The 17,142-nt window shown below is 36.0% G+C and overlaps 1 protein-coding gene across 1 annotated transcript in view; it reads left to right on the forward strand.

Annotated features, from left to right (window-relative positions):
• Window positions 1–13,684, forward strand: part of LOC107287921 (septin-10) — a gene marked incomplete in the record, with an annotated part of 50,475 nt that extends 36,791 nt beyond the window's left edge. The window contains 5 exon segments of the mRNA XM_015816481.2: window positions 4,267–4,363; window positions 4,783–4,818; window positions 8,050–8,182; window positions 10,476–10,666; window positions 12,493–13,684. Coding sequence (XP_015671967.2) covers window positions 4,267–4,363; window positions 4,783–4,818; window positions 8,050–8,182; window positions 10,476–10,666; window positions 12,493–12,508 — 473 coding nt within the window.
• Window positions 13,685–17,142: the final 3,458 nt, after the last annotated feature.

The following is a 17,142-nucleotide window of genomic DNA, read 5'->3' on the forward strand; positions in this document are numbered from 1 at the left end:
TGGGCCTTCAGGGCTCGGTGAAAAAGGCGCAGGTCCGCAACTGTACGTAGGTCGGGGGGTAGGTCATTCCAGAGGGCAGGAGCTGCCACAGAGAAGGCTCTCCCCCTGGGGGTCGCCAGCCGGCATTGTCTGGCCGATGGCACCCTGAGGAGGCCCTCTCTGTGGGAGCGGACTGGTTGAAGGGAGGTGTTTGGTAGGAGGCGGTCTTGCAAACTAAAACATTTCATAATTTTGAAGCGATATTATTCATGTTTGTGATATGTCATTTATGCATTCTTCCTTTTTGCATATATTTTTAAGGATTTTAATTACAATGGTGTAAATGAATACAAACTAAGAGAAAGAAAAAAATACCAAGAAAGAAGTGCAACAAAAAGGAAAAGAGAAAAAAGAAGGAATATGATAAAGATTCTGGGGTTCCGCGACCATTGTAACTTTGACCGGTTGTAAAATGACTAGTCGTTAAGCAAGGACTAACTATATTCCCCTTTCACTGTTTTTCTGCTACTAATACCTAAAACAGAAGCTATTCTGCTGATAATCTTCAGAATCTGAACAAGCTGAAGCAGTTACTGGAAATCTCTGGTATTAATTTTAGCAGTCTGGAATTTTCCCATTGCTGGTGATGGGTGTATCTGAAATCAAGATAGACCTTTTCAAGATATTATCGTGCTAAAATAACATCTCAGTTATTGGTGGGCAATCCAGTAGAAAATAATTTCTTAATTAGATGTTTTATGAATTATTATTGAACTATCAGACTGATAAAATTACCAGCATATTGCTGAGAGTCAGAATCTAGCCACTAAACTCCAATGCCTGGCCATTGCTTCTGCCATTGTTTTTCTTCTGACTGCTCAGTTCGTAATGATGGTAGCAACCAGTTTCCTCCAATGGTCCCAGGGGTAAAGGCATGCTGATAGAGCAATCCACCCCTAGCCATCATTTCCAGGCTTGAGGCTTTCCTTGCAGTAACTCACAATGGTAGTAGTACATTTATTTATTATGTGCTATAACTACGTACAGGTAGTCCTTGACTTACAATAGTTCATTTAGTGACCGTTCAAAGTTAAAACAGCACTGAAAAAAGTGACCTATGGCCATTTTTCAGACTTAGACCGTAGCAACATCCCTATGGTCCTGTGATCAAAATTCAGATGCTTGGCAACTAACTCATATTTATGACCGTTGCAGTGTCCCAGGGTCATGTGGTCACCTTTTGCGACTTTCTGACAAGCAAAGTCAATGGGGAAGCCAGATTCGCTTAACAATTGTGTTACTAACTCAACAACTGCAGTGATTCACTTAACAACTCTGGCAAGAAAAGTCATAACATGGGACAAAATTCACTTAACAAGTGTCTCACTTAGCAATATAAATTTTGGGCTCAATTGTGGTCGTAAGTTGAGGACTGATTGTACAGGTAGAAGATAAAGATAGCAATTACTGTAGTAGCAGACTCTTTCTACCAGGTAGTCAATCACTTCTTCACTTTCGCTGTCCATTGTCTTCTAATCTATAACTCACCCTTCACCATCACTGATCATTCATTTTAGCTAGTCAATCATCACTGTTGTACCACTATTTTAATTTTTCTAACTTCTTCAAGCTATATTCAGTCCCAATGTATACATTCATTTCCCCTTTCCAACTCATTTAACAAGCAACTATTCCCTGAAATAAAATCTGATGAGATCCTTATTCATATGCATATTCATTGCCCGTTTGTTGATTTAGAGCAAGTATATGATAAACTATGCAATGTTTGCATAAATAGGCAATTAAAGTTTGTTGAATGTGATAAGAGTAGCATATGACAGGAATAAAGCATGTGTGAGAATAAATGGAATTCTTACTCAGATGGTCCAGCACTGAGCAAGGGGTAAGAAATGNGATCCTTATTCATATGCATATTCATTGCCCGTTTGTTGATTTAGAGCAAGTATATGATAAACTATGCAATGTTTGCATAAATAGGCAATTAAAGTTTGTTGAATGTGATAAGAGTAGCATATGACAGGAATAAAGCATGTGTGAGAATAAATGGAATTCTTACTCAGATGGTCCAGCACTGAGCAAGGGGTAAGAAATGGATATATGACTTCCCTTTGGTTGTTTAATGCTTTTATGGATCAATGTAAGTGACAGTAGAGGTGTTGAATGTAAATCTATATGCACTTTTGTATGCAGATAATGCTGTGTTATTGGCTGAGAATATGAATTATTTGCAGGGAACATAGAAAGATTATATGATCTAGTGAGGAAGATGGCCTGAAAATTAATGCATCAAAAGGCTAAGGTAGTTGTGTTTGACAAGGGAAATGGAGTGAATGATTGCAAATTATACTTGAATAGTGAGCAAGTAGACATATTAGTTGGTAGAGTATTTTGTAAAAATGAGAAGAATAGAGTAATTCTTAGATGTGCAGATGCTACTAGGTGCTATGGGGGTCTTTTGCTAAGCATAAATTAATTTAAATAAATTAGGTGTAGTAACATTTCCTTGACTTTTATCTCTTGCCTGTTATTATTACTTGTTGCTTAGTATTTCCTACCCTTTCTATGCTTATGTGGGAAAAAAGGAAATAGTGTGATGGGCTTGTATGTCATATATAGAACAGAAGTACTATAAATATGTTGGAAAAAATAATCAAAATCAGCCCTGTAGGCTGCATTTTTGTAGTGTGTAATAATCACATATATTTAATGCATGAAAGTTGCATGACGCCTTCAGTTTCCACTGAAGGAGAAATATAGGTATTACTTTACAAGTTCCATTAATACCACAGGTGTACTGAAAAATAGCCTACACTTTTTTTCCTGAATAGCCCTCAAAGTAAATAGGGATTACATGCAGAAGTATTTCTAGGTAGGGAAGGCATTGTGAATTTTTTTTCCAGCCTCTTAATAAAAACTGACTGGCAGGGAGGGGGCTGAGAATGCAGCAGTTGGCAGCATTCTGAGCTGCTGCCCTTAGGGGTGCATTTGGGTAGTTCTTCCTGTTTTTTTTTTTCCTCCCTTCCTGTCCTTAGTGATCCTGTGATCTTTTTCTTTCTTTCTTTCTTTTTTTGGCATCTCTCGTTATACCAAATTTGCCTAGGTTCTGTTCACTGGTACAAGAATTATCCTGCTGATGGGCAAATAGAGATCCAAGCCCCTTTATAGAATTTCTTTCCAAGAAAAACTCATTTTTAGGTAGCTATGAAGCCTTTTTGTATTTACTTTTTAATGCTTGCAATATGTTAAGTATCAGTATGATGAGTACTAGACAGTGTGTTGGCTACAAATTGAGACTAAATTTGCCAGTTGTTTCTTCGTTTGGTTTCAGTACAAAGTAGTGTCCAGTTTGAAATTTGCATATCAAACTCCAGTACTTAATGGAGGGTTAGTGCCTACTCAGGGCAATTTGTGGTGAAAATCAGGCATTCATTCCTACTGATAAAGGGGCAAGATGTTATCTAAGGTTCCAGTTTTGAAACTCAAGTTCTTTTGCCGTGAGTTTTACCCTCTTTGTTCCTGACATGAAAAGATTCTGAATGTTTCTTATGTCAGTCCTTTTTAGTTCAGCCCTCTCCAAATTTATGAGGGCAATTGGGAAATAAATCTCCGTTTGGTTATCAATGACAGACACTCACAGATACAGAACTTTTATTATACACATTAGAAAACTACAACATTACATTACTTTTTGACATAATTGCGGTACTTGTCATAACATCTTACAAGGTTTGAAATTCCTTAGTAGTAGTCGCTCGGCACCAAATCTGGGCTACGGAGGGATGATTAAAAACACACCAACAGAATTGCTTCAAAAGTACTTGGATGTGTTGGGCAGTGTGTGGGCGAGCATTATTGTGAACCAACACCACACCGGAAGTGGTGCCATAGAGAATCCCGCCAAATATGAAGATGCCAAAGGAGTACTGCTAGTGAAGTTCATGGAGCTTGTTTTGACCGTCAGTTCAGAAGTCTACTGTGAAATGTTACGAAAACTCAGACGAGCCATCCATAACAAGCATCGGGGTATGCTGACTTCCGGTGTGGTGTTGGTTCATGATAATGCTCGCCCGCACACTACTAGACACACCCAAGAACCTTTGAAGCAGTTCCTTTGGAATGTTTTTGATCAACCCCCCCCATAGCCCAGATTTGGCGGCAAGCGACTACTACTAAGGAATTTCAAACTTTGTAAGATGTTATGACAAGTGCCGCAATTATGTCAAAAAGTAATGTAATGTTGTAGTTTTCTAATGTGTATAATAAAAGTTCTGAATCTGCGAGTGTTTGTCATTGATAACCAAACAGAGGTTTATTTCCCAATTGCCCTCGTGTTCAGACCACCCTATAATCTCTACAAATGCAGGTACCAGTTTTTTTTCCTCCCAGAATAATAAATAATCCATGAAACCTTTCAAAGTGCCACAAAGCTCTTTGGTTTTGCTGAGCAGGTTAAAATAGCTACAAACTATATTGGTTGGGTCTTTATTAATATATTTTGTTAAGTGTTAAACAGAAACTTAAATATTATAAAAGCGAGTTATATTTTTGTAGGAAAATTGAATTAATTTAACTTTTGGAACAATGCTACAGCTTTTATGGCACCAAATGCTCAATATTCTTTTGTAAAAATAATGTAAATTAGATTACAGTCTCACATCCACTCTCTTGAAACAATTTTCTTTAAACTCAGTAAAGCTAACTTTTGAATAAACTTGTATAGGGTTTGAAAAGGTTATTTGGACAATAACATGCCTTGATGAACCTGTATACCTTTCTTTTTAGGGTACCAGATAGCAAGAAGACCAGTTATAGAGAAAGGTATATTGTTTTGTAGTATAGAATGATTAAAACATGGTTTTAGATATATTGCTGTTTTAATATATTGCTGGTTTTTTTATCTTTATAGAAAGTGATAGCACAATCTTACATGAACTGACAATGCCTTATAGCTATATTGATTCTAAGCTTTATAATGAATTAACTTATATCCAACAAACTCAGCAGCCTTTAAATATAACACAGAAACCATAATGTAATAGTGGATCAATAAGTTCCCAATTCAAAAGACTCAATAGTAAGTGAAGAGAAACACTTTCTTCTGTCCAAGAACACAGAAAGCTACTTGTTTTTGGAACACCAAGATCTATACTGGATTGACAAATAGAGTGTGTTAACGAAAGAAAATTTCCTTTGTTCTTAAATACCCATTTTTTTCTGTCTTCTTGGTATTCAGTAAAGATTTCCAAGATGCTTGCAGCCATAAGATTTCAGCTCCTGTACTGAAATAAAACATGGTTGGTGAGGATAAAACATTAACAGTGGAGAAATGAATAGTTAGATTATCCTAACTCTGAAAAAGAATTGTTTTAACATAGAGTTTAGGAAGTTTATACTTATGTTGTCCCTAAATTGATGTGATCGTTTATTTATTGGCTATAATTGAAAAGAAGCTATCCTTCCAGGTTATACAGATACATAGCGGTACTTCCATACTACAGCTAATAAGACTTTTTTTTTCAACAATGGTATTACTTTGGTTTTATTTTACCTCCATTTTAGGCACATTTGCAACTTTTAATTCAGCAAACTTTCTCTAGAAGCTTAAACAGGGTTTTTTTTTTCAAATTAAACCTGCCAGAGCATAACATTAACCCACCCACTCTGTAACCTCTAATCAAATTCCTTATGAAGAAGGCCAAATTGTTTTTGACATTCTTTCAGGAAGACCAGAAAAAAATGAGTGCAGTTCTACTATCAGCTTGTTTAATTTATATAACCTTTCATGCAAGATGTATGGATAGTAAAGAAATGAGATATGATTCTATAATCCAGCATACAAGGAGGAAAGGAAAAAGGTTGTCAGATATAGTCACTACACTTTCAATAAGAATGTTGCCCAGTGAAGTAAAAAAAACCTGCAGTTAAACTGTGCTCATATCTCAACTGAATTAGTCATGCTGTAAATGAAACCCTTGAAATTTAATGATGAAAACAGCACCTTTGCTCTTTAATAGATTCCAAGGGTGGAAAGTTAGGAGAAACTCCAGATGCTGCTGTTATACATTAGAGAAAATTATATTTTATTTAAAATATAAATATCTAAAGATCTTCTAATAGGTGTGACTACTTCAGGCGACTAATCTGATTTATTTAGTAAAATTATGGACATATAAAATGAGATAGAAACCAGTTTTCAAATAGCTTACTTTTGCTTGTCTACTTTGCAACAACATCGTTACTGAAACATGACTTTATTGAAAGAGCATTTAAGAGGCCATCATAATGGCAATATATCAGAAAGGAAGCATGTTTTTAACAGTCATTGAGGAAGTTTAGAAATGTTTTTAAAATTAAGAAGAAATTCTTAATAGGCAAATAAAGAAGAGAAGAATAAGCCAGACGATAAAAAGAAAATGAATACACAAAGGAATCTTTTTAGAGTTTTTACATGAAACTATAATTTTAATAAATATATTAATCAGCTAATGTAGTCAGATATGTTGGATGATCTTTAGATGTCTATATTTTAAATAGAATTTCCTGTAATGTATATTATATGCTATTACATATTACTACATCAAGTAAACTTCGTGGCTAAAAGTTCCAAACCCCTTTTGGAATTTCAAATATTTTTTAAAGCTTTCGCTAAATTAATCTCACTATTTTAGCAGAGTTAAATTTCATTTCACTCCATAGGCCATATGTCCAAGCTAAATGAATTTAGGATCAAGGCTTAAGAATGCCCTAAGCATATTCAAATTATGCAAATAATTCTTAATCATACTGTTGCTGCCTATCCCTTCCTAACAGATTTCTTATTGCATCCTATTTGTACAAGACAATTTTTTATTGTGGAAATAAATTCTGTCACATATATTTCACATACAACAAATATAGTGTTGCATTTGAACTTGTATGTATATGAATATATCTGTAACCTATTATTTTCTACTTCAAAATGAAACTGAGGCAATAGATTATTGAATATTTAATTACAATATGCCTTGTTAGTATTAATTATCAAGTATATATAGGGTAATTTCTTCTTTGAGTCACCTGATATCTTCATAATGATTACGCCTGGTGACTCTTGCAATTTTCTTGGCTACTACACTAAAAGAATTTGCCATTGCTTTCCTCCAGGATTTTTTAAAAAATTATTCACCACTCTAGGATACAGCTATAGTATTTTATGGTGGTAGTGTCCTATCCATATAGCAAGTAGGTTCAACACTGCTTAATTTGTTGAGATCAATCAAAGTCAGCTAGATGTTGCCAGTTGACCTCCATGTCATATATGTATGCCTACTACTAATCAAAAATGTTATTTCACCCATAGAATCATATACTACATTCTGTATTACAGTTGTCTTCTTGTAACAGTATTTTTATAAGAGGATGTATAGGATAACAACAGTACTTTGAATTGTTCCTGGGAAGTGAGTTAAGTAGTTTTACAGTTGAAGATGAATATTCCCAATGATTATCTCATTATTATATTTGCAGAATTCACATAGTCTGCTTCTCCCTGATACTCTTTGCTCCTGCCTTTAACAACTATCTTCAAATACTCAGGGCAGAAAAAACAATATATAACCAATCAAAATAAATAAGCATGTTTTATGCAAAAATAACTTCAAACTGAAAACTGAATTACACACAATTTTGCATTTTTTGTTTTGAAAAATGGAATGTCCTTGATGTAAGCAATTCTGTATTTGTTTCCAATCTGTCAGATGCACAGCTGCTGAAATCTGTTTGTGTTCTTTGGTTGCTTTTGTGACTGATGCTTTTCCTCTGGAAGAAAATGTTTTGGATTTCTACAATTAGAATATTCTGACCATGGAGTCCTATTTTTAATGTAAAATAAGTATCAGCCCAAAGCATTTATTCCACATTTTTGGGATCTCCAAGAGAGCATTAACTTTCTGCAAGAAGGAACCTTTTCAGAGGTGCTCTGATTTTTTTTGTTGAGCACAATTCTGAAATGTTTAAGCATTGTTGCCTGTCACTAAATAATGAAAGCTATTTACATTTTATGACTCTCAGTCTACAGGAGACATATGAAGCTAAAAGACATGAATTTCTTGGAGAATTAGAACGGAAACAAGAAGAAATGAGACAAATGTTTGTGCAAAGAGTCAAAGAGAAAGAAGCACTGCTAAAAGAAGCAGAGCGAGAAGTAAGTATATTTTTACTCTGCTTAGGTGAGTTTGGGTGGTTGTAGAAACTTGGAATAGATTTAATCAGATTCTCAAATTTTGGGGTGCCTTGTTCTCCTAAAACAGTCTAAAGGAAACTATCAGATCATGTTTTGTCAGTGATGCCACTGTACCTGGACAACCTGGATGCCGACTTGTACTTGCAGAATGGGGACACGACCTGGCAGAGATCCAGCTGTGCACATGGAAGCTAGACATGCACTCCTGCAGCTGGATCACTGTCAGAATTCTTCCCTGCTGAGACTGTTCTTGAACAGGCGCTGTTGCCTAATCTCATCTTTCCTTATCCAAGGCAATTCTTCCTCTTGGGGGTGGGCAGGACCTTGGATCCTGTGGGCCTGCTCCAGACATCTTGAGCATTTTGAGTTCCCACTGGTACTGTAGGAGTTGTTTTTGTGAGTACAAAAGTTGTTAAATAAAGAGCTTCAGCAAATGAAACCCATTCGGATCAGCAGCTCAAAGCAGATAGTAGATCAGCTCATGACATTCCCTCCTCTCCCATCCCATCCTGAGAATTCCTTAAGCGCACAGATATGGTCATAACAATCTCATTTGCCTACAAATAGGCAAGGGATACTCAGATGTGATTCACTGAACTCCCATTTGATTAATTACATATGGCCATTGACCACTGGGCTTTGATAGGCAATTGAAAAAAAATCTACTTAAATGTTTCTGAGTCTAGATCAGTGGTTCTCAACCTTTTTAATGCCGCGACCCCAACCGGTCGTAAGTCGAGGACTAAACCGGCCGTAAGTCGAGGACTAAACCGGTTGTAAGTCGAGGACTAAACCGGTCGTAAGTCGAGGACTACCCAACCGGTTCTAAGTCGAGAACTTTCCCTGCCCGGGAGCACCGTGCATGCGTGGTTCCGCCCCCTGCGTCGGCCGAGGTGTAGCTGGCAAGCGGCAGAGACGGAGCAGGCCGACCACCAGCTGGCCCAGCCCAAGGGAGGTAAGGCACCCGCCTGAAAAGGGGAAAAAATGGCGGACAAAAAAATGGCGGACAGCCTTGCTTGGCGACCCCCGTGAAATGGTCGATCGACCCCAAATGGGGTCCCGACCAACAGGTTGAGAACCACTGGTCTAGATTAACAAATTCCTACCTCGAATTGTAGTGATCAGACTCAGTGGCAGCATTCTGTGCTGTTTGATTAGAAATCTCAAGGGTTAGGGATATCATTCTTACTAATCTTTGTAACCTCTTGGTCTCTAAATGGCATATAGTTTAAAGTTTCTGATCCTTCTAGAGATTACTGTTCCTTTCAATGGATTAAGAGGAAGTATATTTAGCCCATTTATAATAACAATATTCCAATTCAGACAGTTTAAATGGAACAAAGGTCTTAAAATTCACAACTCTTGACTTGGGGTAAGAAAAAATTATATATTGATAAATGCGTGCCAAATAGAATAAATGTCCACAGCCTTTATCACAACAACCTTCCTCCCCCCCCCCATAATACCAACTGGTAGGTAGACATTTCTTTTTTTTTTTTGTAATTTATTTTTTATTTTTCCAAACTCTCCCCCATACATATACCGTGATATTTATCAGATATTAACATACATTCTTTTTACATTCTTATATATAAGATACTTTTAATGAAATAAATACATACACATGACTTTTGGTGTTGCTCGCCCATTTCCCCTTTCACTGCATCCCCACTCCTTCTTCTCTACCCCTGGTAAGTAGACATTTCTATTGTCTCCCCTCCTACCCTCATAAATTTCCTCTCCAGGGGATCTAGTAAACTGTTTTATCCTGTTTGTTAAAAAAAACAATCAATTTTGTCACAGTTTTATAATTCTTGCAGGGCAATGAACCTGTTCAGTTAACATTAGTTGGAGGCTGGAGGCATCTAAGAAATGTGCAATGATTGCTGTGCATGGAATTGTGTGACCTGGTTTTCTCACTGCTTGGCAAAGGAGAAAAAAAAATGCAACACTAGTGTATATTTGATACAAATTCCTCTTCAGTTTTCAACACATTAAAAAGAGGCATTTGATATCCTCAAAAGTTGATCTAATATATAGTTGCTCAACTTGGTTGTAATTTGTTAAATAGAAGTCAGTTTTTGCATTCTGAACTGTAAGCTAATTAAAGCAACATCTGTATTCAGAGTATTTTAAATCACACATGAAATAATTATCTTAAAAACCTCCTATTTTACAATGTAATTATTGAGCATGGACTTAAGATGAGGCTAAGCACTTCTGGTAAAAACAATGCTTTTATGATTTATTTCAGCTTCAAATGAAGTTTGAACATTTGAAACGACTACATCAGGAAGAGAGAATGAAAGTGGAAGAAAAAAGAAAGCTTCTGGAAGATGAAATTATTGCATTCAACAAGAGGAAAGCTGCCTCAGATATATTGCAAGGGAGGCCTCTGCCTCCTACACCTACAGCTGGTTTTAAAAAAGATAAAGATCGGAAAAAGTAAGTAGCCCATTTTGAAAGATTGGAGGAAGGGGAAACTGTTAAGGGACAACATCTTAAGCAACTTAAACCACTCAGAGATTCCAATGGTAAAAATGATGATTTTAAATTTTATAGGAAAAAAAAAATGATTAGGCACCTAGATGAAAATACTTGTTTTTCTTTTTTTTTCCTTAAGGGATCCAGGTTTTCGGCTTGAACTCCTATGCTTTGATGTCAGAGATCAGGAAGTTGTGAACGTAGATGACGAGAAAGCAAGAGAGAAGTTAGAAAGGGACAGATACCATCACAGGGAATACCAGCAATAGCCTTTGGCTGTAATCCACAAAGCTTTCAGTGGTTAGGGCCTGATAGTAAGTCACAGAAACAGAACCATATGCTGAATATTTTTAATACTTAGGGGAAGCTGTTTATCCAGTCCTAAAATTATTGGTATAACTCACATCAGGAGTTATAGTTTCCTTGCTATGATTCAAAATATTAGTAGAAATTTTAAAATCCTAAAGGTTTATTGTGAAATGCAATGCAACAACTGTGGTAGTATTCAAAAAGGTTTATTGTGAAATGCAATGCAGCAACGATGGTAGTCAAAATCTCAACTCAGCACATTGAACAATATTCATTATTTTTAGTCCTATAATTCTGCCTTAAACCAAGAGTAGAACAGTCCAGAGTGAAACTACAGGAAGTGAGAGAACCAAGACATCCAGGACAGAAAAGTAAAGATGTTTTTTTTAAAAAAAATTCTTCCAGTTTATTTTTTATTATAGTTTTTTTTTACTTTTTAAGTATACTATCATAACAGGAAAATGTTTTCCAATGCTAGTCCTTAGATGACATGGAGAAGAAATCAAATTAGATCCTTTCTGAGATTACAGGTAGTTCTCAATTTACAACCATTCATTTAGTGACTGTTTAAGTTCCAACAGCACTGAAAAAAGTGACTTATGACCGGTTTTTAAACTTACAACGTTTGCAGCATCCCTATGATTACATGATCAGAATTTGGGCACTTGGCAATTGGCATGTATTTATAACAGTTGCACTGTCCCAGGGTCATGTGATCACCATGTGTAACTTTCCCAGCTGGCTTCTAACAAACAAAATCAATGGGGAACCAGGTTTGCTTAACAATTGCATGATTCCCTTAACAACTGCAGTGATTGTGGCGAAAAGGTTACAAAAACTCACTTAACAACTGTCCTAACAATGTAAATTTGTGATCGTAAGTCAAAGACTACTTGTATTACTTCTTGGGCAACTAAACTGGTCATTCTGCCAAAAGAAATCAGATTAATTTAACATGACTTGGTCATCCTGGTTCCTTCTAAATGTTCACAAACTGACTTCTTAATCATCTGCTACAGAGATTTGCTTTATATTGATATCAAGTTGATTGTTCTCTCCTCATTTTTGAAGATGGAAATAACTTTCCCTTCTTCATTTCTAAATCTGTCTTTCGTGATTCAAAGATCACAGAAGGGGCTCCCAGATGATATCTACAACTCCTTCAGAGCTATTTTATGTCATAGTTCTGCTCCTGGAGACCTCAATTTTCATACCCAGATGTTTCATAACTTATCTCTTTTCTTACCTCGGGTTTCCCCTCCCTCCCTTAGTTAGCTGTTCTGGTTAGGTCTGTGCAAACATAGTTCCTACTACAGGAAAAAATAGAAATAAAATAGGAATTGAGAAGCTCTATTCTATTTCCATCTTACCATGTTCAAGCTATGGACCACCTCTTCCTTTTTTCTTTTACTCCTCTTAGATAGCTTTAAGATACATTTTTTTAGTGTTGTAAAACTAACATCTTTCTTTTGTTTCAGCCCCGGTTTTATGTGAATTGGAGAAGAAATTCTTCACAAATCTGAGAGGAAGAAAGATGGATTGTTACCTCCTTTCTTTTTCTTAATGTGTGTTCATTTGAAAACTGACCGCTGCAACTGTATTAAAATATATAATCAGTTCTGCATTCTGTACTATAAGTTGCTGTCAAATTAAGAATTCACTCAAATGGACTTATTTTTTTTTTCAGTAGCTTGCACTTAAACTATGTACTTTTGCCAACAGAAATGCACATCAGCCTTCTGTACCAAAGATCACCGTGCTATGAACTATGGCTCTTGTGCTTTGGATCTGAAGGCAAATGACAGCTTCAGAGTGCATTGGGGCATAAATCTAGCACGGGTCTGCAACTAGCTTTCCTGCCACTGCTCAGTGAGGGAGGAGAACAGCTGCTCAGTTGCAAGGAGAGCTTTAAGGAAAGCAGAGAAATGCCACATTCATGGGTCTAAAGCCTCAGAAGCTCCTTTTGCCTTAGAATCTAAAGCACACCAAAGCTCTGATATAAACAGTTTTCATTTAAGTTACGAATACTGTAGTATAATAGTATTCATTGACTACACATTATAATTTTTAAAGAATTTGTGCCTTAACTATATAGCCTTTAAAGTGCCTTTTACTGAACTGTATAAAATATGTAAACCAATATATTTTAAAATGTGCACTTTGTAATTTTGTAATGATGACAAGCTTTAGAGTTAAAGTGGATCATGGTTGCTTTTACCGTTGCAGTATTCATGCAAGTACAGACATTACTTGAAAACCGATAACTGAAAATTAACTTGGTTGCAAGGGTGTCTTCTTTTTAAGCCACTTTTTCTCATCTACACAATATGAACGCTGGGAACAGTCATTTTGAAAATTTTAATAAAAATCCTGACAACTTCATATTCATTTAAACATGTTCCTTGACACAAAGCCTTCCATCAATTTTAATTCTTATAATTTAACATTAACTAGATGCACAAGTGGTAGAAGAAGAAGAAAATAAAAGTGAAACTCTATTTTTTTTCCTGAAGTGACCTTGAATAGGGTTGAATCCCATGCTTGCTTACTTGGACAAAAGTTCTATTCTTCAAAGAAGCAATATCTTAATTTTGAAATTATCCATTACTTAGGCAACCAGGAGTCCTGGTGCTCCCTGTTTACTAATAAATATAGCAGTTGCTTATGTAATCCTCATAGATTTCTGCTAATTATTTTATAAAACATATGTAATTTGATAAATAAAGTTATTTGGTTAAACAACTAGTAAGTATTCCACAGTGCAACAGTGCTTGGATTTATTGGATAATAGAACTGTTCTAGCTAGTCTCACTGTTTTGCAAACTACCAGCCAGACACTGGGGCCATCAATGGTACTTTAGCACTACAAAGATGAGATAAATGTATTCATAGGCACTGGAGAAAATATCAATTGGATAGCAAAATTGTCAACATCTATCTAAAATCCTGTTTGGGTAGATTATTCCATAAGAAATAAGATCAGTGCTAATATTAGTTTCCTGGATATTTTTTTTCAAGTATGTGTTCTCTTATAGAATGTTTTCTTTTGAAAGCAGGTATGAAATCTGGGAAGTGGGGGGAGGGCCCATCTGGTGCTCATGCTTCCTAAGGCCCATGATAGTTTTTCACAAAGATACTAACATATTCTTAGCTCTACTCATATTCTGTGGTATAAATCCTACATACGAGCTCTGTTGTCATTCATATTGGCTTGGTTCCGCAGCTAAGCCTATGCATCAACCTCCATTTTGCTCTAATTGTGACCAACTACTAGGGGTCTCAAGTGAAGATACACCACATGAATGTTGTGATAAGCAGGTCCCTCCATACATATCAGGGAAGTTGCTAATCTTTTCAGCAGTTCTACAAAATTAGCATTAATGACGATTGGTACACTTACTGGGTCTGAAACAAGAAGAGTTTCAAAGAATTGTGATGATTTCCTTTGTAACGTAGTTATTTATAAAATTGGAGAGAACATATTAATTTATATATAAACTTTAAAATTCCACTGAGTATATTTAGATAAAAAGTTGAAGATTTGCCATTATTTAAGATCAGGGGTGTCAAACTCGCAACATCACGTGACGTGTCGCGACATATCACAACTTTTTTCCCATTGGCAATGGGGTGGATGCGGTTTCGGCATGACGCATCCAGCTCGCAGGCCGGCAGTTTGACACTGCTTAAGATAAAGATGGTTTTTGATGCAGGATGAGACCATAACAAACATAAGGCAGGTGGCTCAGAGCCTTTTCATACAGACTGACACTGGAGAAACAATAAAGGATCCCATATCAAGTCCCTGAGGCAACTGTTATTAAGGTAATTTTAGGCCCATAATATGTGTCAATAAAGGAACATTTGAGCCTCACAAACAAAAAATTGGGGCCACACAAGGAAATGAGAAAATATCAGGTGCACAGAAATCAAAGATTATAAGAATAAGTACATGCAAATGGTAAGGATGACAAGGTGGAACAAACATTAGCTCAACTCCCTCTTTAGCAAAAATAAAATAGTAAAATTCCCTGCACTTTGATTCTAAACATCAACAATGTTCCTTTAAACTACAGCAAGACAGTTGCAATATTTAATGACTACTTACAATGTTGTATTATTCTTAACGTCTTTTTAACCAACTTTCCATAACTTTTCCTTACTTTCTTGAGAAACCTTTTCAATACGACCGCAAATAAAGAAGTTTGAACATCTCTTGCATATATTTCATGAATTTTAGCCGATTTCTCCAATGCTGAGCTGATTCACAGAATTTCTTTGTGACTACAGTTCCTTGTAGTTGCTTTTTAGGTTAGGCATGGAAAGATCACTTTCTCTTCTGTTGTTATGACTGCAAAGGGAGTCATCTGAACTTCCTTCAGGAGCCATATGGCTTTAAATTTGAGCAGATGAAACCCTGGCAGGTTAAGCTAATTAAGTGTAACCACTGGGGTCAGAGGCCTGGATTAACACTGAAAAATAATTGAACAAGGTTCTCAACAAAATAGTTCTTGAAGTTAGCTACAAATGGGAATCAAATCACCTGACTTAAGTAGTTCTTTATTAACATTTAACATGGGGAAACGAGGCTGATACAGAATATTAGAAAATATTATATTTCTTGTTGCACTATTAAAATACGTTTTCTAAGGGGACTTTGATTTCTCTCTTTTTTTTCAGCTCTCATTTCAAAATAACTGTGCCTAGTAATCACCAGCAGATGCTGCTCAATAGCCGCAGTCTCATTGCTTTATTGCAGAATCAGTATGAATCTGGCAATCAAATGCCCTAGATATTTTTTTTATATAAGCTTATGTAATCTACATCCAATATTTATATTTAAATTTATTAAATACATGTTATTTGTATATATATATATAACTGTTAACCTTTTTATATCTGCAAAAAATATTTCAAGTAATTTATGAAAATATTTTTTACTTGTGGTTGTTTAATATGGGGAATATAAAGCAAAATTGTCTATAAATAGTTGTGGCCTACTACAGCACAAAAGGACTAATGCTTAATTCACAGCATCTTCAGCTAAAGGATTGGTAACAAAAATTGTAAAAACAATATTCTGACAGAGGAAGTATTAAACTTTCTAACTTATCTTTCTTGTATTATGTTTAAACAATGTATGAAAGGGTAATAAGATAATTAAAGTGCAATAAAGTACATGGTATATGGTAAAACTACAAAACTGGATAACACAAATGCTTCAGAATGCTTACTTCAGCAAAAAAAACTTGAGACAGAAGCAGCAGCCTTTCAGATGATTTCTTTCCAGATCAAGCAGCTCTTATCCATTCAGCTGAAGATCCTGGTCAAGGTCTCCCCCTGGCACATGAACGTCTATCAGGAAGGGACCTTCCCATAGTGGCGAAAAACAGGACAGGTATGGATTGATTGTGGAATAAATGGTATTGCTTTCTCGCAGGCCTTTTTAAGAGTCAAAAAATGACGGCTTTGCTAGGAATTGCCTTCCCTCAGGGCCTTTTTAAGAGGCAGAGAGGTCCAATCCCAGAATATAACTTGTTTGAGCTTCCCCGTCGTCCCATATCTATCTCACACCAATCTCATTCTTTCTCTCTAGTTTTTTGTCTATTAAAGTCAATGGTGCAGTACAGAAGGAACTCTTGAGATTGTATTTTAATTGAATGTTATTGCTTTAAATGAAAAGCATTGTTTTTGTTGGCTTTTAATCCTAGGTTTGCTGTCCAGGGTTGCAGTTGCAAGATGGATGGCTTTATAATTTGATATAATAATAAATGTATCTTAAATCCTGATTCATAATCTGGAGAGGGCCTCCTTCCAACATGTAGCTAGGGCCATTGCATCCTCAAAGTCTGTCTTATCTTCTGCAATTGTCACCAAGCAGCAGTTGTGGAATTTCATAGGTTTTGGCCAAGAATCTAGCATCTTTTGGCTCCTCTTCTTTCCACTGTTTTGTTGTCCATCTGGCCACGATAAGAACTTAGAAACTAAGAGTTTCCTGTGTTTGCTTTTCCTCCCCTCTTTTATCCCACTCCCTTTTCTATTTCTATGAGCTGTTTTTTAAGAGTGTAGCCATATGGCCAGGAATGATATTATTATGAATCTTTGTAAGCCATTCTGGTTGCTCTTTA

Source organism: Protobothrops mucrosquamatus, unplaced genomic scaffold, assembly GCF_001527695.2.
Source record: "Protobothrops mucrosquamatus isolate PMUCROS unplaced genomic scaffold, P.Mucros_1.0 scaffold455, whole genome shotgun sequence".
Taxonomy (NCBI): domain Eukaryota; kingdom Metazoa; phylum Chordata; class Lepidosauria; order Squamata; family Viperidae; genus Protobothrops; species Protobothrops mucrosquamatus.